Below are 23,726 nucleotides of genomic sequence, written 5' to 3'. Positions count from 1 at the left end.
TTGGTCGAGTAAATAAGAAGAAATTGTTTTCATTAGCAGGAGAGTCAGTAACCAGAGGAAGCAGATTTAAGAACTAGTGGTGAGATGCAGGGAATATTTTCTTCCACCAGCGAGTTATTATGAACTGTCACAAAGGGCAGTGGAAGCAGATTCAATAATAACTTTGAAAAGGGAATTGGATAAATACTTGAAATGGAAAAATCTGCAGAGCTATGGGGAAAGAGCAGGGGAGTGAGAATAACTGGAGAAGTTAAAGATTGAATTAGATCAAAGGAAGAGGCTTATACAGTTGCCAAAAACAGTAATAAGACTGATGATTGGGAGCATTTTAGAATTCAGCAAAGGAGGACCAAAAAACTGATAAAGAAAGGGAAAATATGATTGAAGCATACAAAATTCTTACAGGGCTCGACAGGGGAGATGCAGGAAGATATTTCCCCTGACTGGGGGGGTGGGGGAGCCGGGGTGGTGGGGGGAGGTGGTGGGGTCTAGGACCAGGCGACACAGTCTCCGAATAAGACGTAAGCCATTTAGGACCGAGATGACGACGAATTTCTTCACTCACAGCATAGTGAATCCGTGGAATTCTCTATCCCAGTGGGGTGTGGAAGCTCAGTCATTGAGTATGTTCAAGACAGAGATCACTAGATTTCTAGATATTAAAGATATCAAGGGATATGGGGATAGTGTGGGAAAATGGCATTGAGGTATAAGATCAGCCGTGATCTAGTTCAATAGCAGAGCAGGCTTGAGGGGCTGAATGGTAGTGCATTTGGGGAGGGCAAACAAAGCAAGGGAATACACAATAAACGGGAGGATATTGAGAGGGGTAGAGGAATTGAGTGTCCTTGGAGTGTATGTCCACAGGTCCCTGAAGGTGGCAGGACAGGTAGGTAGAGTGGTGAAGAAGGCATACAGAATGCCTCCCTTTACTGGCCAAGGTATAGAATACAAAAGCAGGGATGTGATGCTGGAACTGTATAAAACGCTGGTTAGGACACAGTTGGAGTATTGCGTACAGTTCTGGTCACCACATTACAGGAAGGACATAATTGCTCTGGAGAGAGTACAGATGAGATTTACAAGAATGTTACCAGGGCTTGAAAGTTGCAGCTATGAGGAAAGATTAGGTAGTGCGACATCACAGTCAGCAGAGAGAGCAGGGAAACAGAAAGCAGTCTGGGGTGGGTACACCGGTAAATTTTTAATTTAATTTCATCTGAAGTAATCAAATATAAAATAAGGACTTGATTGATTCATTAGTATATAAACTAAAAACTAAAGCGGATTTGATAATTTATCGTACAGAGTGAGAGAGACAGACCAGCTGGGAGTGTATTCACTCAAATTCGGACAACTTAATACATAAACTGTATTAAGTATTATTACGGTTTATCAGTATTTGTAAGGTTTACTAATAGTAGTAAGGTTGATTAGTATTGGTAAGGTCTATTACCAGTAGGAAGGTCTACACATCTGTGTAATCAAGAAAAGTATAATTTTAGTTGAAGGTGGTACTAGCATTTAATAAACAAAATAAATTCTACGATACATAGAAATTATTCTAAGTTAATTGCGAAAGTAATTAAAGTAAATTAACTAATAACATAAGTAACAATAGCAGGACAGGTGTTATGCTGCAGCTGTGGTATGTGGGAGCTCCTGAATGCCAAGGAGATCCAGGACAAACATATCTGCAGAAAGTGCAAGCAGCTAGAGGAATTCCGGATCAGGATTATTGATTTGGAAGCTGAACTGCAAACACTGTGCAACATATAGGAGGGGGAAAAATACCTGGACACTTTGTTCCAGAGGACAATCACACCTCATAGAACAGGGTCATCTGTTTTGGTGAGCAGTGAGGGACAGGAGGATGTGACCGTGAGTGAGGCAGACAGTAGTGGAAGAGCCTCAGACTTTGCAATTGTCAAACAGAACAGAACTGAAGTGCTGTCAACCTGTGTGGATGAAAATGAGGTCTGCAGGGTGGATGAGCAGACTGGCCATGGCACTGTGGTACAGGAAGCCATTTCAAGTGGGGGGAGCAAAAAGGAATGTAGTGGTAGTAGGGGATAGTATAGTGAGGGGGATTGACACTGTTCTGTGCAGCTGAGAATGAGAGTCCAGAGGCTGTGTTGCCTACCCGGTGCCAGGGTTTGGGACATCTGCTCAGGGCTGGACAGGAACTTGGAGTGGGAGGGGGAGGATCCAGTTGTCGTGGTCCATGTAGGTACCAACGACATAGGTAGGACTAGGAAAGAGGTTCTGCTTAGACAGTATGAGGAGCTAGGCACCAAATTGAAGAACAGAACCTCAAGGGTAATAATCTCTGGATTATTAACTGAGCCACGTGCCAACTGGCAGAGGGCACATAAGATTAGTGAAATGAATATGTAGCTCAAAGACTGGTGTGGGAGAAGTGGGTTTCAGTTCGTGGGGCACTGGCACCAGTACTGGGGATAGTGGGGACTGTATCGTTGGGACGGTCTACACCTGAACTGTGCTGGGACCAGTCTTCTAGCAAACCATATAACTAGGGAAGTAGAGAGGGCTTTAAACTATACAAGGGGGGAAAGGGATCAAGCCTGGGTAGATGTAGCAAACCAAGGGGTAGAATCAAGACAGGAGAGCAGAATAGTAATATGGGAAATGAAGGTCAGAGAATGACAGAAGGGACAGAGAGAAAAAAACCTAAGAACACACCAACAGTCAAGACTAGATGTTACAAAGATGACAAAAAGACAAAAATAAAGGCTCTGTATCTGAATGCACGTAGCATTCATAACAAAGTAGACAAACTGACAGTGCACACTGAAGTAAATAAGTATGATCTGATAGCCATTCCAGAGACATGGCTGTAGGATGACAAGGATTGGGGCCTCAATATTGAGGGGCATATAATATTCAAGAAGAATAGGAAGCTAGGTAAAGGTGAAGGGGTAGCACTGTTAATCAAGGATGGCATTGGTGCAATAGTTAGAGATGACCTTGGTTCAGGAGATCAGGATGTAGAATCAATTTGGGTGGAGATAAGGAATAGTAGGGGAAAGAAGTAATTAGTGGGAGTGATCTACAGGCCCCCTAACAGTTACCATAATGTAGGACAATGCAAACAAGAAGAAATATTGGGTGCTAATGATAAAGGGACGGCTATAATCATGGGTGATTTTAATCTACATATAAACTGGAAAAATCAGATTGGCAATAGTACCTGGAAGAGGAGTTCATAGAATGCTTTTGAGACAGTTTCTTAGAGCAGCACATTCTGGAACCAACCAGAGAGCAGGTTATATTAGACTTGGTATTGTGTAATGTGACAGGATTAATTAATGACCTCAGATTAAAGGCACCTCTAGGTAGCAGCGACTACAATATGATTGAATTTTACATCTAGTTTGAAAGAGAGAGGACTGAGTCTGAAACAAGTATTTTAAACTTAAATAAGGGCAACTATGTGGGCATGAAAGCTGAGCTAGTTGAAGTGAACTGGGTTACTAGACTAGGAGATAGATCAATAGAGAAGCAGTGGCAGACATTTAAGGGGATATTTCAGAATACCCAGAATAAGTATATTCCTACTATCAAGAAAAGTTCTAAAGGGAGGACCCACCATCCGTGGTTAACTAAAGAAGTTAAGGAAAGCATCAAAATAAGGAAAAAGCATATAATTGTGCAAAGGTGAGTGGCAGGTCAGATGATTGGTCAGAATATAAAGAATGGCAGAGAATGACTAAAATATTAATCAGGAGAAAGAAATTAGAGTATGAGAGGAAGCTAGCTGGAAATGTAAAAACAGAGAGCAAGTGTTTCTACAGGTATTTAAAAGGAAAAGAGTAAGTAAAGTGAGTGTTGGTCCTCTAGAGAGAGAGAATGGGGAGTTAATAGTAGATAAGGAAATGGCGGATGAAATGAACAAATATTTTGCTTCTATCTTCACTATAGAGGATACAATAAACATTCCAGTAATAGGTGCAAATCAGGAGGTGGAAGGAAGAGAGGAACTTGGTGAAATTACAATCACCAGGGAAGCGGTACTGAGCAAACTGATGGAGCTGCGGGCTGACAAGTCCTCGGTTCCTGATGGGCTTCATCCTAGGGTCTTAAAAGAGGTGGCTAATGAGGTAGTAGATGCATTGGTGTTAATTTTTCAAAATTCACTAGTTTCTGGAAAGGTTCCATCTGACTGGAAAATAGCAAATATAACCCCTCTATCCAAGAAAGAGGCGAGGCAGAAAACAGGTAACGATAGGCCAGTTAGCTTGACGTCTGTTGTGGGGAAGGTGTTAGAATCAATCATTAAGGAGGCTTTGGCTGGGCACTTAGAAAAACTCAAGGTAATCGGGAATAGTCAGCATGGCTTTGTGAAAGGGAAATCATGTTTAACCTACTTACTGGAGTTCTTTGAAGGAGGAACATGCACTGTGGATAAAGGGGAGCCCGTTGATGTACTGTACTTGGATTTCCGGAAGGCATTTGACAAGGTGCCACATAAAAGGTTATTGCACAAAGTAGGAGCTTATGGTGTAGTGGGTAATATATCAGCATGGATAGATGATTGGCTGGCTGGCAGAAAACAGAGAGTATGCATAAATGGGTCCTTTTCTGATTGGCAGGATGTAATGAGTGGAGCCCCACAGGGGTCTGTGCTGGGGCCTCAACTTTTTACAATTTATATCAATGACTGAGATGAGGGAGCAATGGCATGGTATTTAAATCTGCAGAAGACACAAAGATAGGTAGGAAAGTATGTTGAGAAGAGGAGATAAGGAGGTTGCGGAGTTATATAGATAGGTTGAATGAGTGGGCAAATATCTGGCAGATGGAGTATAATGTTTGAAAATGTGAAGTTCTTCACTTTGGCAGGAAGAATAAAAAAGCAGAGCATTTCTTAAACGGTGAATGACTGCAGAACTCCGAGGTGCAGAGGGATCTAGGTGTTCCAGTGCATGTGTCACAAAAGGTTAGTATACAGGTACAGCAAGTAATAAAGAAGGCTAATGGAATGTTATCCTTTATTACCAGAGGAATTGAAAATAAAAGTAAGGATGTTATGCTTCAGTTATACAGGGCATTGGTGAGACCACATCTCGAATACTATGTTCAGTTTTGGTCTCCTTATTTAAGGAAGGATGTGAATGCATTGGAGACGGTTCAGAGGAGGTTTACTAGATTGATACCTGAATGAGTGGGTTGTCTTATGAGGAAAGGGTGGACAGACTGAAGTTTAGAAGAGTGAGGGGAGACTTGATTGAAGTTTATAAGATCCTGAACAGTCTTGACAAGGTGGATGTGGAAAGGATGTTTCCTCTTGTGGGTGAGTCCAGAACTAGGGGACACTGTTTGAAAATTAGGGGTCGCCCTTTTAGGCCAGAGATGAGGAGAATTTTTTCTCTCAGTGGGTTTTGCAGCTTTGGAACTCTCTGCCTCAGAAGGTAGCAGGTCATTGAATATTTTTGAGGTGGATAGATTCTTGTTAGGCAAGGGAATCAGAGGTTATCGGGGGTAGATGGGAGTGTGGAATTCGAGACACAAACAGATCACCCAGGATCTTATTAAATGGCAGAGCAGGCTCGGCAGGCTAAATGGCCTACTTCTGCTCCAAATTCATATGGTATGGTATGGACGTATGATTAGGGGTATTTTCCTTTAAACAGAGGAGGCTGAGGGGTGACTTAATTCAGGTATACAAAATTATGAGGGGCCTAGATAGAGTAGACAGGAAGGACCTGTTTCCCCTAGCGGAGAGGTCAATTACCAGGGGGCACAGATTTAAGGTGATTGGTGGAAGGATTAGAGGGGACATGAGGAAATAGTGTTTCACCCAGAGGGTGGTGGGTGTCTGGAATTCACTGCCAGGAATGGTGGTGGAGGCAGAAACCCTCAACTCATTTAAAAAGGTACCTGGACATGCACCTGAAGTGCTGTAACCGGCAAGGCTACGGACCAGGTGCTGGAAGGTGGGATTAAATTGGGTGGATAGTTTTTCCAGCTGGTGCAGACACGATGGGCTGAATGGCCTTTTTCTGTGCCATAACCTTTCTATGATTCTATAGCCTGCTCCTGCTCCTAGTTCCTTTGGCTCTTTCAAAGAGCAAGCACACGCACAATGGGCTGAAAGGCCTCCTTCTATGCTGTATGATTCTTAGCCACTACAACACAAACTTGCTCTTGACATTCCATATCACTTGATGCAAAGAACAGGTCAGGAGGCTTCTCCACCAGGTACCACCGTCATAGCACAGCAGAACACTACACTTACATGTGATGGTATATAAATGTCATAGACATTCCCTGAATCGACATCGATCACATGGAAACCAGTGTTAGACCCATAGATAACCTTTAACCTTTGACCCTCCTCCACCGTCAGGTCAACCAATAACGGCCTGTGCTGAAGATCTGTAAAAGACTGTTGAGAGAACCTCATTATTTTAAACGGTTGATGAAAGCTTTGCAAAAAAAAAAGAGCTTGTTTTGTCATATTTGTACCTTGAAGGCCATGAATTTGTGATATGGCTTTGGTGCCCAAGCGTAAATTTCCACCGCGTTCTTCAAAGCGATCACCAGAAACCTAATCCTCTCGTATTTAACTGCAAATTGGAAGGAAACAGTAGAGCTGAAGGAGTTGAAGGAAATTGGCAAAAAGAACTGGAGGAGGAGATGAGAAGAAGTTTTTTTCTACACAGTGAGTTGTTGTGATCTGGAATGCACTGCCTGAAAGGGCGGTGGAAGCAGATTCAATAGTAACTTTCAAAAGGGAATTAAGGGGGACAGAAACATAGTGGTAATGTTATTGGACGAGTAATCCAGAGGCCTGGACTGATGTGCTGGAGACATTAATAAAAACCTGAATTAAAAAGCTAGTATCAGTAGCAGTGACCATGAAACTACTGGATCGTTGTAAAACCCCATCTGGTTCATTAATGTCCTTCAGGGAAGGAAATCTGCTGTCCTTACCTGGTCTGACCGACATGTGACTCCAGACCCACAGCAATGTGGTTGATACTCAACTACCCTCTGAAATGGCCACTCAGAGGGATGGGCAATAAATACTGGCCTTGCCAGCAATGCTCACATCCCAAGAACAAATAAAAAAATAAATATATGAAAGGAGAAAAAGGGGGGAATGAGCAGGGGAGTGAGCCTAATTAGATAGCTCTTTCCACCATGGGAACAATAGACCAAATGAGCTTCTTTTTGTGCAGTAGAATTCTAAGTGGGAAGGTCTGCTTGTGGACCCCACAATAACTAAAAGGACTCTGTTACCACCACAATGTCATTGAGCATGCTTGCTATAATGCCCAGTCCCATATATCAGGACTCACCGAGTGCTTAACTTCCTTGGTTACTGAATGTGATGGATGCTCGTTAAGTCAGTATGTTAAGTATATTCGCCTGTAAGGCTTTCTGAACTAAAATTAGTGCTGCTGGCTATAACAGTGTCGCTACAGCGACGCATGTGGCTAGTCAGAGGTTAACAATGTACAACACTGCTCCATGTAAGCTTAGTTCTAGCACAGAGCAGAAGCATCTGGTCTTTAAAACATACACCTGGATGGCTCCATGAGACCTACAATATGTTGCAGGGGCTCACAGTGCAGGGAGGTCCCAGGTTTGATCCTTGGTCTATGCTGACTGACCTATCAGCCAGGGTGGTAGTGGGTAAAATGGAATACCCTCAGTACCCCAGTGAAGGAACTCAATCAGGATTCCCATTCCTGACTGTTAATGGACTTGCTCCTGTGTCAACATTGGGTGAAGATGGGATCACATCTGGAAAACTACGTATAGTTCTGGGCAGCACATCTTAAAAAGGAGTGCAGCGCAAAATCACCAGAATGTTACCAGAGCTACCAAGGGTTAGTTTATGAGGGAAGATTACATAAACTAGGCTTGCATTGTCTGGAATATAGAGGGTTAACGGGTGATTTGATTGAGGTTTCCAGGATTTTGAAAGGATTTGAAGGTGTAGATAGAAAGAAACTTTTTCTGCTGGTGGGGGTGTCTATAACGAGGGGACATAACCATAAAATCAGGGCCAGGCCAGTCAGGGGTAAAGTTAGGAAACACTTCTTCACACAGAGGTTGGTAGAATTGTAGAACTCGCTCACATAAAAAGCAGTAGATGCTGCAGTTCAATTAATAATTTTAAATCTGAGATTGATAGATTTTTTCTGGACTAGAGTACAAAAGAATATGGATTCATGGTGGGTGGATGGAGTTAGGGCATAGATCAGCCATGATATCATCTCATTGTGGAACAGGTTCAAGGGGCTGAATGGCCCTATCACAGCTGGTTGACTTATTTTGGCCATACTCAGTGACCATTCTCTGTTCCTTGTCTACCATTACTGTGCACTTGCAGGTAAAAGGCAAAGTGATTCACCAATATCTCATCAGAGAACACAATGATTAAGCCGTGTAGTTCAAATCTGTTACATACCAACTTTGTAGTGTACACAGCCCTCCAAATCGCCAACTGTGGTCCAGCCCTGCTTCTTTTCCACCTCAGGATCATTGTGCAATATCCTATTCTTCAGCCAAGACAGGTAATACACCCTCAATTTATTCTTCTTACCTGCTCAGTGGGGAAAATTTATGAAAATGAATATACCTTCCCACAGCACATAATGAAAGCCCATCTCAAGGTGTTTCTCAGGGTTTGCCAATGACAAGAGAAAGTAAGTTTCTTCATCACTAAAGTCTTGAAAACCCACATGACAGAAAAAGATAACAGATACCAGCTGTGGCTCAGCGGGTAGCGCACTTGCCTCCGACTCAGAGAGTTGTGGGTGCGGCCACCTATCCAGAGACTTGAGCGCATAATCTCGGCTGACATTCCTAGTGCAGTACCGAGGGAGTGCTGCACTGGCAGAGGTGCCGTCTTTCGGATGAGATGTTAAACCCAAGGCCCTGTCTGCCCTCTCAGCTGGATGTAAAAGATCCAATGGCACTATTTTGAAGAAGACCAGGGGAGATCGCCCCGGTGTCCTTGCCCAATATTTATCCCTCAATCAACATCACTAAAACAGATTATCTGGTCATTCTCACACTGCTGTTTGTGGGATCTTGCTGTGCGCAAATTGGCTGCTGTGTTTCCTACATTACAACAGTGACTACGCTTCAAAAATTCATTGGTTTTGGGATGTCTTGTGGTTGTGAAAGTCACTATAGAAATGCAAGTTCTTACTTTCTTTCTAATGCAGGCCATTGGAATAATAATAAACATAGGGGATAATTTAACCTGGATGGTGAGCACAGACCTCACAAACAAAACTGCAAAATTCACAGGCCTTGATTTAAACCAACATCAGCCCCTGGTCCTGCAACCTCATGATTTCAAAGTTTTCACCCTTCTTTTCAAGTTCCTTCATGGCCTCAACAACAGAAACAACAATTTGCATTTATATAGCACCTTTAATGCAGTAAAACGTCCCCAAGGTGTTTCACAGGTGAGGAGCCACATAAAGAGATATTGGACAGATGATGAAAAGCTTGGTCAAACAGGTAGGTGTTGAGGGAGTGTCTTAAAGAAGGAGGGAGTGAGGTAGAGAGGCGGAGGGGTTTAGGGAGGGAATTCCAGAGCTTAGAGCCCAGGCAGCTGAAGGCACAGCCTCCAATGGTGCAGTGATTAAAATCAGCGATGTGCAAGAGGCCAGAATTGGAGGGGCGCAGAAATCTCAGAGGGTTGTAGGACTGGAGGAGGCTACAGAGATAGGGAGGGGCAAGGACATAAATGGATTTGAAAACAAGGATGAGAATTTTAAAATACAGGCATTGCTTAACGGGGAGACAATGTAGCCCCTCCCTATCTCTGTAACCTCTTCCACCCTTATGGCCCTCCAACATCACTGCATTCCTCCATTTCTGGCCTCTTGCCCATCCCCCAGCTCCATCATTCCACCATTGGCGGCCGTGCCTTCAGCTGTCTGGCCCCAAAACTCTGGAACTCCCTCTCTAAACCTCTCCGCCTCTCTTTCCTCCTTTAAGATGCTCCTCACAACCTACCTCTTTGACCAAGCCTTTGGCCACCTGTCTGAATATCTTTTTATGTGGCTCAGTGTCAATTTTTTTTGATAATGGTCCTGTGAAACACCTTGGGATGTATAGCTGCTATATAAACGCAAGTTGTCATCGAGGAAAGGGAACCCAATTCTTTCTCCTAACCTGTACCTTGCACCCAGAAAAGTGGAAATTTAACTTGCGTAAGCAATACCAAAATATGATAAATGTATTTACAAACTAAAAAATAATGTGAACAGGTCAAATAGTCCCTGAAGAGAAAGCTGAATTACTTAAACTTGAACTGTTGAACATTAACTGTTCTTTCTCTCGTGCTCTTTGTTAATGACTGGTCTGGATCATATACATATACGCAAGATCGAAACTGGCCCCTTACCAGATATAGTCACGAGGATGTTGAGACCCTCCAGCACTTCCATCTGATGGAACCGCCTGCGATTGATGAGGTTGTAAACCTTTCCCTGACCACTTCTATCCAGTAGCATTAAACCGTTTTCTGTACCCACCAGTAGGTTCACTCCTAAAACACAAGCAAAGCAGCAAGAAGGGTGAAGGGAAGTTTCTAATTGTTATCAGCTTCAGAGTAAGAGATTGGCAAGAGTTGACTGAAGACAGGCCACATTTGAACTTCAGCAAAGCAGATCTTTCCTGTTCTCCAGCACTTTGCTTCCTCACCAGGAACACAGACACCTTGCCCAGATCCCAGGAAGCAGATTCTTATTCTCTGTATCACCACTGAATCCTGCTTTGACTTGGTTACATCACCTTGATCCAGAACCACTCAAGATGATAGTCCTGAGTTGGAGAAATGTTGGCCAATTCCATTCTAACAGCTGAGGGTGATGCATAGCGGAGCATGCAAGGGGGCAATCACACCAGATCGTGCTCAAATCAGACAGCCTCAAACACTTCTGCTGGTAGACAGAGTCAATTACACACGAGCGAGGGTTAAATGCAGCACACGTGTACACATACACACACTCACACGTGACCACACAACACTCACATTCATACACTCAGGCGCATTCACACATGCAGGTATTCAAGTTCTTCCAAGATAGACAGCATCCCTGTACAATGGAATTCAGAAGAAACCAGTGTGTAGCAAACATGAGGTAGTATTAGTCAACGCAGACTTGAGATAGACCATTTAATGCACTTTACTGCACCATCTGGAAATATGCAATGATAGCACAGGCTCTAACCTCTCTGTACAGAACAACCCACCCAATACTGCTCCAAGACCATTGTGACAAATCATCTAGCGTCCTGGCATAAGCGCTGACCGTCAGGAGTTAGTATGGTTAGAACATTGGGTTCATTCGTTCGGTACCCATAGAGTTCTCTGCCTTTAAGGTGCCAAAGTGCATCAAATGCATCTGTCATCTAGTCCAGTTCTTGGAGAATGTGTCTACCTGCGGCAAGAAACTGTTTGGGTTCATCAGTGCCGCAAGACAGCAATGACCTGATGCCACATAGACTCTCTCCATTTAGGCGGTTGATGGCTCACCCAGCTGAGCCATATTGAACAGTGAGGCACCAGCCACCACTCTGGCCTGCACGGCATCTAATGATCACAGCGTGAGTGGTGATGGAGCCTCAGCAATCCCAGGTTGGTGAAGGGTTGCGGGGAAGGATGGTTGAAACCTGGCAGGGTTCTCACTCTAGATGCTGGTGCAGCAACCCCAGCAGGAAAAAAGCACAGGCATGAGGGACCAGGTGAAGAGCAGAGTGAACTCCGCCGTGATGCCCCCCATGGTACAATAGCCTTCCGATGTTTACTGTTGACAGCTCACACACGAATGATTCTGTTGAGGAGAGGGGAGGGGAGACATGTGCCGAAGGGAAAGAGCAGATGAGGTTTGTAGCTCACCCCATAGCGCGGCGCAGAGTATTTCGGAGTTGAACCGCTTCTTGTATTTCCGAATCTCCGGGGTGTCGCTGTGGGGTCGGATGTTTGTCGGGTTCACATTTACCACAGAGATTTTCCGAACTTCATTCAGCTTTGCCTGTTCCTGTCGAAGCATCTCACTGGAGAACATTGCTGGAAAAACACAAGAACCAAATTCATGGTAGAACAGAGGAATCTGCACATCTAGTAAATTATACCCGAAAAATACCATGATCCCTGCAAACCCCCGCCTCCTCTCTCAGGTACTGGTTGGGCCAAAGATAGATTTAAAGTACTTGCATTTATATAGCACCTTTCACCAACTCAGGCCATTCCAAAGCACTTTACGGCCAATGAAGTGCTTTTTGAAGAGTAGTCATTGTTGTAATGTAGGAAATGCAGCAGCCAATTTGTGCACAGCAAGATCCCACAAACAGCAATGTGACAATGAGCAGATCATCTGTTTTAATGATGTTGGTTGACAGATAACTATTGGCTAGATACTGGGGGCAACTCCCTTGCTCCTCTTCGAAATAGTGGCCATGGGATCTTTTACGTTTGCCTGAGAGGGCAGATGGGACTTTGGTTTAATATCTCAACTAAAAGACAGCACCTCTGCCAGTGCAGCACGTCCTCAGTACTGCACTGTCAGTATAGATTGTGGGCTCAAGCCTCTGGAGTGGGACTAGAACCCACAACCTTCTAAGTCAGTGGAAAGTGTTACCCACTGAACCCTGACATTGATTAACCTTCTCTCTAGTGGAGAACGTTTCCCCTAGATTGCAGACAATGAGTAAATCCCCCTTTTAATGGATGAGGAAGGCAGCAATTTACCCCCATGTTGCTTGGTGGGTTGCCAAGGATGTTTTCTACTTCATCTCCACCGGAGGCGGGGGGGGGGGGGGGTGGGGGGGGGGGCTCTCAGCTCATTCCTGGCACCCAGCAAATGCAAGGATCACTGAAGCAAACCAATCTCAACTAATGTCAGTAGACAAGACAATCAGAGAACGTTGGGACCAATGTCAAAAAACCACTGAATACCAGGCTGATTAAGACAAGGGGGAGGAAATAAAAAAGGAAGGGAGGGGGGGGGGGCGAAGAAATGAATGAAAGACAACAACTTGCACTTATATTGCTCCTTCATAGCCAATGAAGTATTTTGAAGTGGTGCCACTGTTGTATTACATGCTCATGGCTTTGTGGTATGGCTTGAACCCCATGACCTGCTGGACAGAGGTTGGAGTGCTACCACTCCGCCAAGGCTGATACCTTATCATCCCTCTGGCAAATCTGTGAATTGCTCCTCAAAACTTAGAGCCCAAGATCGACGATTGTCATTGATCGAGAGTTGTCATTGATCGAGAGTTGTCCTGGCCAGTTGCTGTTGCCACCTACCTGCTGCTGATGACTCTTCTTCACTGCCACTCGGTGATGTCTGAAATACTCTTGGATCCACGAATGGAGTGAAGGATGACTTTGTGCCTGTGCCTCGGCCATACTGCAAAACAGAAATGCACCTTTTCAGTCAAAGAACTGGATCTTGGTGAAGGAACGATGGCGTACAGCCTACAACAACAGTAATGACTTACATTTATGTTATGCCTTTAATGTAATAAAGTATCCCCAGGTTCTTCACAGGAGTATTATCAAGCACAATCAGATACTGAGCAATACAAGGAGATATTAGGACAGGTGAGCAAAAGCTTTGTCAAAGAGGTAAAATTTAAAGAGTACCAGAAAGGAGGTGGGGGGGGGGGGGGGGGGGGGGGGGAGAGAGAGAGAGAGAGAGAGAGAGAGAGAGAGAGAGAGAGAGAGAGAGAGACGTAGGGAGCAATGTTCCCTCTAATTTCTGTTTGCTGTGGGTGGTCGGTTTGTTGCGATGCACAGTCGCTTTAAGATTGGCGCAAGGCCGTGCATGCTCGCATCTTCAAGGAAATGTTTCTGTGCGCCATTTGTTCCCTGCGTGTCACATTCCCGATTACCGCATAGTCACGCACCCGTGCAGCTTAGAGGTACATTGGGATAGAGGTGGAGCGGTTTAAGGAGGAAATTCCGGAGGTAAGGGCCCAGGCAGCTGAAGACTGGCTGCCAATTGTGCAGCGATGGAAATTGGGGATGTACAAAAGGCCAGAATTGCAGGAATGCTGGGATCTTGGAGGGTTGTAAGGCTGGAAGAGGTTACAGAGATAGGGAGGAGTGAGGTCATTGAGTGATTTGAAAACAAGGCCTATTTCAGGGGCACTGATCTTCCGCCAGCCATTCCGTGAAGCACTCCTGTTGGTAAACGACTCACCCAGCAACTTGGCCAATTTAGAACCATTAGACTAGTTGACTTGTTACTTGCAATATATAGGAACTTAAGAAATAGGAGCAGGAGTAGGCCATTCGGCCCCTCAGCCTCCTCTGCCATTCAACTAGATCATGGCTGATCTTCCACCTCAACGCCATTTTCCTGCACTCTCCCCATATCCCTGGAAATCTTTAATTTCTAGAAATCTATTGATCTCTGTTCTGAATATATTCAATGACTGAACCTCCACAGCCCTCTGGGATATTGAATTCCAAAGATCCATCACCCTCTGAGTGAAGAAATTCATCCTCTTCTCAGTCCTGAATGGCCTACCCCTTATTCTCAGATTGTGTCCCCTGGTTCTAGACACCCCCCCAGCCAGGGGAAACATCCTTCCTGCATCTACCCTGCTGAGCCCTGTAAGAATTGTGTATGCTTCAATGAAATCACCTTTCATTCTTTTAAACTCTAGAGAATACAGGCCCAGTCTCCTCAATCTCGCCGCATAAGAACAATTCCAGCATACCAGGGATCAGTCTGGTGAACCTTCGTTGTACTCCCTCTCTGGCAAATATATCCTTTCTTAGGTAAGGAGACCAAAACTGTACACAATACTCCAGGTATGGTCTCACCAAGACTCTATACAATTGCAGCAAGACTTCTTTACTCCTGTACTCAAATCCTCTTGCAATAAAGGCCAATATGTCATTTGCCTTACTAATTGCTTGCTGCACCTGCATGTTAGCTTTCAGTGACTCATGAACAAGTACACCCAGATCCCTTTGGACATCAACACTTCCCAATCTCCCCCCATTTCAGAAACACGCTGCCTTTCTGTTTTTCCACCAAAGTGGATACCTTCAAAATTTTCCACATTATATTCCATCTGCCATGTTCTTACCCACTCACTTGGCCTGTCTAAATCCCCTTGAAGCCTCTTTGCATCCTATGACCATACAATTTAGGAGCAGAATTAAGCCATTCAGCCCATCAAGCCTGCTCTGCCATTTAATAAGATCATGGCTGATCTGTTCCTGTATCGAATTCCACACTCCTATCTACCCGATAATTTTTGATTCCCTTGCCCAACAAGAATCTACCTGCTTCCACCTAAAAAATATTCAATGGCCCCCACCTCCGCCACCTTCTGAGGCAGAGAGTTCCAAAGCTGCACAACCCTCAGAGAAAAAAATTGCTCCTCGTCATTGTCCTAAAAAGGCGACTCCTAATTTTCAAACAGTGCCTCCTAGTTCTGACTCATCCACAAGCGGAAACATCCTTTCCACATCCACCTTGTCAAGACCGTTCAGGATCTTATAAACTTCAATCAAGTCTCCCCTCACTCTTCTAATTTCCAGTGAAAACAAGCCCAGTCTGTTCAACCTTTCCTCATAACACAACCAGCTCATTCCAGGTATCAATCTAGTAAACCTCCTCTGAACTGCCTCCAACGCATTCACATCCTTCTTTAAATAAGGAGACCAAAACTGCACACAGTATTCGAGATGTGGTCTCACCAATGCCCTGTATAACTGAAGCATAACATCCTTACTTTTATTTTCAATTCCTCTGGTAATAAAGGATAGCATTCCATTAGCCTTCTTTATTTCTTGCTGTACTTGCATACTAACCTTTTGTAACTCATGCAATAGAACACCTAGATCCCTCTGCACCTCAGAATTCTGTAGTCATTCTCAGTTTAAGTAATACTCTGCTTTTTTATTCTTCCTGCCAAAGTGAAGAACTTCACATTTTCCCACATTATACTCCATCTGCCAGATTTTTGCCCACTCACTCAACCTATCTATATCAGTCTGCAACCTCCTTATGTCCGCTTCACAACATACTTTCCTACCTATCTTTGTGTCTTCTGCAAATTTAGCTACCATGCCATCACTCCCCTCATCTAAGTCATTGATATAAATTATAAAAAGTTGAGGCTCCAGCACAGACCCCTGCGGGACTCCACTCGTTACATCCTGCCAATCAGAAAAGGACCCATTTATGCATACTCTCTGTTTTCTGCCAGCCAGCCAATCATCTATCTAATGTGTTACCCCCTGCACCATGAGCTCCTCCTTGGTGTAATAACCTTTTATGTGGCACCTTGTCAAATGCCTTCTGGAAATCCAAGTACAGTACGTCAATAGGCTCCCCTTTATTCACAGCGCACATTCCTCCTTCAAAGAACTCCAACAAATTGGATAAATATCATTTCCCTTTCACAAAACCAATTACCTTGAGTTTGTCTAAGTGTCCAGCTATAGCCTCTTTAATGATCAATTCTAACACCTTCCCCACAACAGATGTCAAGCTAACTGGCCTATAGTTACCTGTTTTCTGCCTTCCCGCCCCCCTTCTTGGATAGAGGGGTTATATTTGCTACTTTCCAGTCTGATGGAACCTTTCTGGAATCTAGCGAATTTGAAAAATTAACACCAACGCATCCACTACCTCATTAGCCACCTCTTTTAAGACCCTAGGATGAAGCCCATCAGGAACCGGGGACTTGTCAGCCCACAGCTCCATCAGTTTACTCAGTACCACATCCCTGGTGATTGTAATTTCACCAAGTTCCTCTCTTCCTTCCACCTCCTGATTTACAGCTATTACTGGAATGTTTTTGTATCCTCTATAGTGAAGACACAACTCCTCACAACTCACCTAGTTTTGTGTCATCAGCAAACTTGGAAATATTACATTTTATCCCCACATTCAAATCATTGATATAGATTGTGAACAGCTGTGGCCCAAGCACTGATCCTTGCGGTACCCCACTAGTAACAGCCTGCCAACCTGAAAATAACACGTTTATTCCTACTCTCTGTTTTCTGTCCGTTGACCAATTCTCAATCCATGCCAGTATATTAACCCCAATCCCATTTGCTCTAATTTTGCTTACTAACCTCCTGTGTGGAACCTTATCAAAAGCCTTCTGAAAATACAAATACACCACATTCACTGGTTCTCCCTTATCCATTCTGCTGGTTACATCCTCAAAAAACTCTAACAGGTTTGTCAAACATGATTTCCCTTTAATAAATCCATCTTGACTCTGCCCAATCCTACCATTATTTTCTACGTGTCGATGTTATTACATCCCTACTTCTGATGTCAGGCTAACTGGCCTGTACTTCCCCGTCTTCTCTCTCCCTCCTTTCTTAAATAATGGGGTTACATTTGCTACCTTCCAATCTGCAGGAATTGTTCCAGAATCTATGGAATTAATTACATCCAGTTAATGAGCAGCCAATATCATTAGCTCCTGATATCCTTGGCAGTACCTGAGGGAGCTTCAACCTGTTAGGCTAGAGTTTCAACCTGGTGCCTGGGCTTAAAATTGGCATTGCAGATCAAGCACCCATTATAGAAACCACATCATATCGCCAAGGAATGTGGTAATTTGTACAAATCAAGGCTCCCAAAACAACAAAGATAAATGGTCAGATCATCCATCTTCATTGTTAGTTGATGAATAAATATTGATAAGGATACAGGAGAACTCCCCTACTCCTCTTCAAAATAGTGCCATGGGATCTTTTACGTCCCACCTGAGAAGGCAGATGGGGCCTTGGTTTAACGTCTCACCTGTAAGGCAGCCCCTCTGACAGTGCAGCTTTCCCTCAGTACTGCCCCTCGGACAGTGCAGCGCTCCCTCAGTACTGCCCCTCGGACAGTGCAGCGCTCCCTCAGCACTGCCCCTCGGACAGTGCAGCGCTCCCTCAGCACTGCCCCTCGGACAGTGCAGCGCTCCCTCAGCACTGCCCTTCTGTCAGTGCAGCACTCCCTCAGCACTGCCCCTCGGACAGTGCAGCGCTCCCTCAGCACTGCCCTTCTGTCAGTGCAGCACTCCCTCAGCACTGCCCCTCGGACAGTGCAGCGCTCCCTCAGTACTGCCCTTCTGTCAGTGCAGCACTCCCTCAGCACTGCCCCTCGGACAGTGCAGCGCTCCCTCAGCACTGTCCCTCGGACAGTGCAGCGCTCCCTCAGTACTGCCCTTCTGTCAGTGCAGCACTCCCTCAGCACTGCCCCTCGGACAGTGCAGCGCTCCCTCAGCACTGTCCCTCCGACAGTGCAGCACTCCCTCAGCACTGCCCCTCGGACAGTGCAGCGCTCCCTCAGCACTGTCCCTCGGACAGTGCAGCGCTCCCTCAGCACTGCCCTTCTGTCAGTGCAGCACTCCCTCAGCACTGCCCCTCGGACAGTGCAGCGCTCCCTCAGCACTGTCCCTCGGACAGTGCAGCGCTCCCTCAGTACTGCCCTTCTGTCAGTGCAGCACTCCCTCAGCACTGCCCCTCGGACAGTGCAGCGCTCCCTCAGCACTGTCCCTCCGACAGTGCAGCACTCCCTCAGCACTGCCCCTCGGACAGTGCAGCGCTCCCTCAGCACTGTCCCTCGGACAGTGCAGCGCTCCCTCAGCACTGCCCTTCTGTCAGTGCAGCACTCCCTCAGCACTGCCCCTCGGACAGTGCAGCACTCCCTCAGCACTGTCCCTCGGACAGTGCAGCAGCCCTTCAGTACTGATCCTCCAATGGTGCAGCACTCCCTCAGTACTGACCCTCCAATGGTGCGGCACTCCCTCAGTACTGCCCCTCGGACAGTGCAGCGCTCCCTCCGTGCTGCCCCTCCGACAGTGCAGCACTCCCTCAGTACTGACCCTCCAATGGTGCAGCACTCCCTCACTACTGACCCCTGCGACAGGGGAGGTGTTGACGTGGTAGTAATCTCACTGGGCTAGTAATCCAGAAGCAACAACAAAAAGTGCTGGAAACAGTCAGCAGGTGTGACAGCATCTGCAACCATGTGCCTGTTTTTCATGTAGTCAGAGCTGCTCATTGTTCTATTAACACTCTCTCTGGACTAATGCTTTGTCTTTCACCACAAGCATTCACACACTCTTTGCCTTTGTCCCAGGACAGCTTTGTTATTTAATCTCTCCTGCCCTATCAAACACCTTCCCCTTTGTTCTCACCCCCATCTTCTCCCAATTCAATTAATAAATATGGAATGTAAAAAAAGGCTAGTCTAATGGTGACCATGAAACCATTGTTCAATTGTTGTAAAAACCCATCTGGTTCACTGATATCCTTTAGGGAAGGAAATCTGCTGTCCTTACCTGCTCTGACCTACATGTGACTCCAGACCCACAGCAATGCCCTCTGAAATGGCTTAGCAAACCACTCAGTTCAAGGGAAATTAGGGATGGGCAATAAGTGCTGGCCTAGCCAGCGACGCCCACGTCTCATGAACGAATAATTTTTAAAAAGTGCAGCACCTCCTCAGTACCGCCACTCTGACAGTGCAGCACTCCCTCATTACTGCACTGAGAGTGTTAGCATGGATTATGGGTGAAATTTAGAACTCAGTGAGAAAGGCTACTGAAATCCTGACCAGATTCTGCAGCAGTGAGATCATGCTCGTCATCTTGACTCTACACTCTGCTGAAAGAATCAAAACAATTCATAGTTTAGAATTTTGTTTTAAAATATCCCTCCAATTCTGCCTCGCTGCTTCTCCCCCACTGACCTGCCTCTGGCTCCTTGCCCCTTGTATGTTCATGTCCAGGAGTAGACATTGAGTGCCCATGTGCAATGCGACTGTAAGAGGTTCCAACACGGAGTATGATGCTGCCCTCCGTTGATATCCACACACCAATAGTGTGCGCTTGGGGTCACTGGGTGGTAGGAAGTGGAGCAGGTTTCCATCCTCTAAATCTGGGTGTCCGTCATCAAACCCCAGCTTGGATCTGGCAATGTAACATCCCTTTTCTTGCCCAACACAAGTAGGGATTGAACCCTGGGACCTTCGCGTTCTGTATGACTCAGTTCCTGATTGACAATCCACTTACCAATTCAGCTGCTGGGGGAGGCTAGACTGTTTACGTTTTAAAAAAGCATAAATCTTTAATGTTTTGCACTGTCATTGAGTCCTTTGGTCCCGTTTCATTGAGTTGACAAGCAGTAGCAGTACCTCAATCTCAACCTGACACTATTCAACAACAGATTATGCTCTTAATACCAGGAAGGGTGAATGGTATAACCTGCCTCAGACTGCTGCTTGCCAACCATCTTCCAACATGTGCAAGAGCCAAAGAACATCCCAGGATGTCACCCAATCACCAGCGTAGAAGAGTGCTATCTACACACAAAGCTATGATGGCAATAAACAAACTCCAAGCCAACACCCACCCTCCGCTACCTCCAATAACTCACAGCAAGTCAGGAATCTTAGTAATTTAGTAACTAGGCAACCACCGGGTAGCAAATGGAAAAGTGGGGGCAGGGAGAGGTATTGGGGGTGGGGGAGGAAGGAGAAATGAGGGCAATTTAAAAGGAAAATTATGTATTTTTGGCAAGGAATTAATCTCAGGCAGTTACCAGTTGGTATAGACAAGGACCAAGTTACAAGATAAAAGCAAAATACTGCGGATGCTGGAAATCTGAAATAAAAACAAGAAATGCTGGAACCACTCAGCAGGTCTGGCAGCATCTGTGGAAAGAGAAGCAGAGTTAACGTTTCGGGTCAGTGACCCTTCATCGGAACGTTCCGATGAAGGGTCACTGACCCGAAACGTTAACTCTGCTTCTCTTTCCACAGATGCTGCCAGACCTGCTGAGTGGTTCCAGTATTTCTTGTTTTTATTTTATATTAGACCAAGTTACAAGGCTATGTTCAATTTCAAACTAGTCAACAGAATAATTATTGCAAATGCATCGGACGGCAAGTGTCGAAGTACTGCAGAAAAGGAGGGCATTCGGCCCATCGTGCCCCATGCCAGCTTGTTGAAAGAACCATCCAATTAGTCCCATTGTTTGGCTGTTTAAGTTCTTCAGCTGAATTGTTTGTCAAAACATGGCTAACTGGGTGGGAGGACACCTTCCTCCCCCATTATATTGTCCCACCACCGCCAGTACCACCACCACCTACCCCAGCCGCTGAGTCCTTTTCCTGAGCGAGTTGAGATGTGATTCGCCCCATTGCCTCGGTTGGCGTAGTGGCAGGAGACTGGCTTTGCTGCACCAGATCGGGCAGATTGGTGTGGCTGGCAAAGCCATTACTGTCAACATGACCAGTCCGCTTTTTGTCACCAGAAGTCTGCAGAGACATAGAGAGACAGATAGATAGATAGATAGACAGGACAGATGGATAGACAGACAGACAGACAGACAGGAGAAGCACAAACTGCGAGCTTTCGTCACCCAAATCAGCAGGCTTAAGAAAGGCAACTGTCCCTGTCCCTCCCCCTCCCCCACCAGCAAAGCAAGAGAAAACGGAGGTGAGGATAACATGCAACAGGCTGGGACAATACTAGGGCTGCCATCTCTGGCCAGATGAAAGAAAGAAAGACTTGCATTTCTATAGCACCTGTCACTGCCACAGACTGTCCAAAAGCAATTTACAGCCAATGAAGTACATTTGAAGTGTAGTAACTGTGACAATGTAATGTTAGGAATGTACTTGCATTTTTCGTTAAATTTTTTGAGGACTCATATTTAAATGGATATGGATTCGATTTTGGAAGGTTGAAGATTTCATAGATGCTGGACTTTGTTTTGTTGTTGACAGTTCACTGAAAGGACACAGATGTTGTGTTTTAAACAACCTTTACTGGAAATTACCTGACTTAGGCTCAATATTACTTGATTGAAACATATAAGATCCTGAGGGGTCTTGACAGGGTGGATGTGAAAAGCATGTTTCCCCATGTGGGAGAATCTAGAACTGGGGGTCACTGTTTAAAAATAAGGAGTCGCCCAATTAAGACAGAGATGAACAGAATATTTTTCTTTCAGAGGGCCGTGAGTCTTTGGAATTCCCTTCTCCAAAAGGTGGTGGAAGCAGAGTCTTTGAATATTTTTAAGGCAGAGGTAGATAAATTCTTGATAAGCAAAGGGGTGGAAGGTTATCGGGGGTAGGTGGAAATGTGGAGTAATCAGTTCAGCTATGAACTTATTAAATGGCAGAGCAGGCCTGAAGGGCCGAGTGGCCTACTCCTGCTAATTCGTACGTTTGTCTCACAGAAACCTTGGTGACCTGGGGAAGATGTTTACAGAGAAGTGACATGTTAAGATTTATAGTGATCAGGAGATTCTGACCTGATGTTTGGGGTTTCGCTTCTGAGATATTGTTTTGGTTCATTTGGGGCATGGACAGTGTATGAAAAGCAGTTGAAGATCAACCTGCCAAGGAGTAAAGATCCAGCTCATGTTCCCTGCACCTCTCTAAGAGACCCTGAGAGGTCTAGTGTGTCAGCTCCTCTTTTCTCCTGTCTTTGAAAAAACCTTGCGAAACCAGAGTATGATATAGCAGAAGCCCCTAATGTTTCTCCTGGAAAGCCGACTAGACTATTTCTCGTCATCTCCAGAATGAACATCTTCTGAAAATTGACCCGCTACCATATGCCCAGACGCCAGACCAAAAGGGACAACTGACATCCTTCCATATCTTCTCTTTTGTCTTCAAGAATTAGCAAGTATTTGGCCAAAGTATTTTTTTTGTTGTCTTTTTTTGTAACAGAGCTGTGCAGAGAGAATTTCTTTATATCTTTTAGTGTGTGTGTCAGTTTGTATGTGGGGTATTTTAAAAGGGAACTTTCATATTTCATTCTGTGTGTTAATGCTTTGCTTCATTACTGGATAAGTCTTTTTATAATAAACTGATAATTTTGTTGTTTATTAAAGAAACCTGGTTGGTGTATTTTGTTCTGGGAGAAATAGTAGAATATATAATTGACTGAATTTGTAACTAGGTAAACATTGTTAAAATATATGTTGTGACCTGTGGAGAAGTGGGTCAAGAAAAGACAGTGCACTCCTCCCAACTCAGTCCTAACAGTAGGAAATATAGTAGTCAATTTGCACACAGCAAGATTCCACAAACAGCAATGTGATATTGACTGGATTGTCTGTTTCAGTGATGTTAGTAACAGATAATTGTTGGCCCAAGACAGCAGGGAGAACTCCCCTACTCTTCCTTGAAATAACAGCTGTGGAATTGTTCTTGCCCACCTAAGAGGGCAGATGGGGTCTGGGTTTGACACCTCATCTGAAAGACAGCACCTGTGACAGTGCAATACTCCCCCAGTACTGCCTGGATTTGTGCGCTCAAGTCATGGAGTGGGACCTGAACCTAGAACTGCCTGACTCAGAAGCAAGAGTGCTACTACTGAGCCACAGCTGACCCATTTACTCTTGGAAGTTTCATCACATGACCAATTGCCCTGTCCCCACACTCCCACCATTGGCTGCATCCCGCCTTTCTACAGCCGATTGGATAGTGCTCGACTGTCAGTCAAACAGTATTTACATAACTAATAAAGATGTGTTGAGATTTCTTTCTAAACCCCTTATGATTTTTTTTCTCTCTCAGGTTTCCTGGGACATTAATCTTCCAATTCCTGGAGACTCCAGGACAATCCTGGAGGGTTGGCAACCTTAGACAACACAGGGACCAAAATGGAGCTACTGGAGTGGATTTGAAAACAGAACTAATTGGATCAGGTAGTGTAACTCCAAAACCAGC

The 23,726-nt window shown here is 45.0% G+C and overlaps 1 protein-coding gene across 13 annotated transcripts in view; it reads right to left on the bottom strand.

Annotated features, from left to right (window-relative positions):
* Nucleotides 1–23,726, bottom strand: part of LOC137375479 (traf2 and NCK-interacting protein kinase-like) — a 302,732-nt gene that overhangs the window by 8,769 nt on the left and 270,237 nt on the right. For 12 of the 13 annotated variants that reach the window (XM_068042793.1, XM_068042796.1, XM_068042801.1 and 9 more), the window contains 7 exons: nucleotides 21,132–21,299; nucleotides 13,310–13,412; nucleotides 11,897–12,067; nucleotides 10,400–10,543; nucleotides 8,444–8,578; nucleotides 6,490–6,590; nucleotides 6,260–6,409 (listed from right to left, as the gene is read on the bottom strand). In XM_068042793.1, the coding sequence (XP_067898894.1) occupies nucleotides 6,260–6,409; nucleotides 6,490–6,590; nucleotides 8,444–8,578; nucleotides 10,400–10,543; nucleotides 11,897–12,067; nucleotides 13,310–13,412; nucleotides 21,132–21,299 (972 nt within the window). The remainder of the gene's footprint in view (nucleotides 1–6,259; nucleotides 6,410–6,489; nucleotides 6,591–8,443; nucleotides 8,579–10,399; nucleotides 10,544–11,896; nucleotides 12,068–13,309; nucleotides 13,413–21,131; nucleotides 21,300–23,726) is intronic. The other variant, XM_068042799.1, reaches the window with a different exon arrangement.

Source organism: Heterodontus francisci, chromosome 11, assembly GCF_036365525.1.
Source record: "Heterodontus francisci isolate sHetFra1 chromosome 11, sHetFra1.hap1, whole genome shotgun sequence".
NCBI classification, from domain to species: Eukaryota; Metazoa; Chordata; class Chondrichthyes; order Heterodontiformes; family Heterodontidae; genus Heterodontus; species Heterodontus francisci.
Note: the sequence above shows the minus strand (reverse complement) of the source record. Positions and strands in the feature narration are given on the sequence as shown.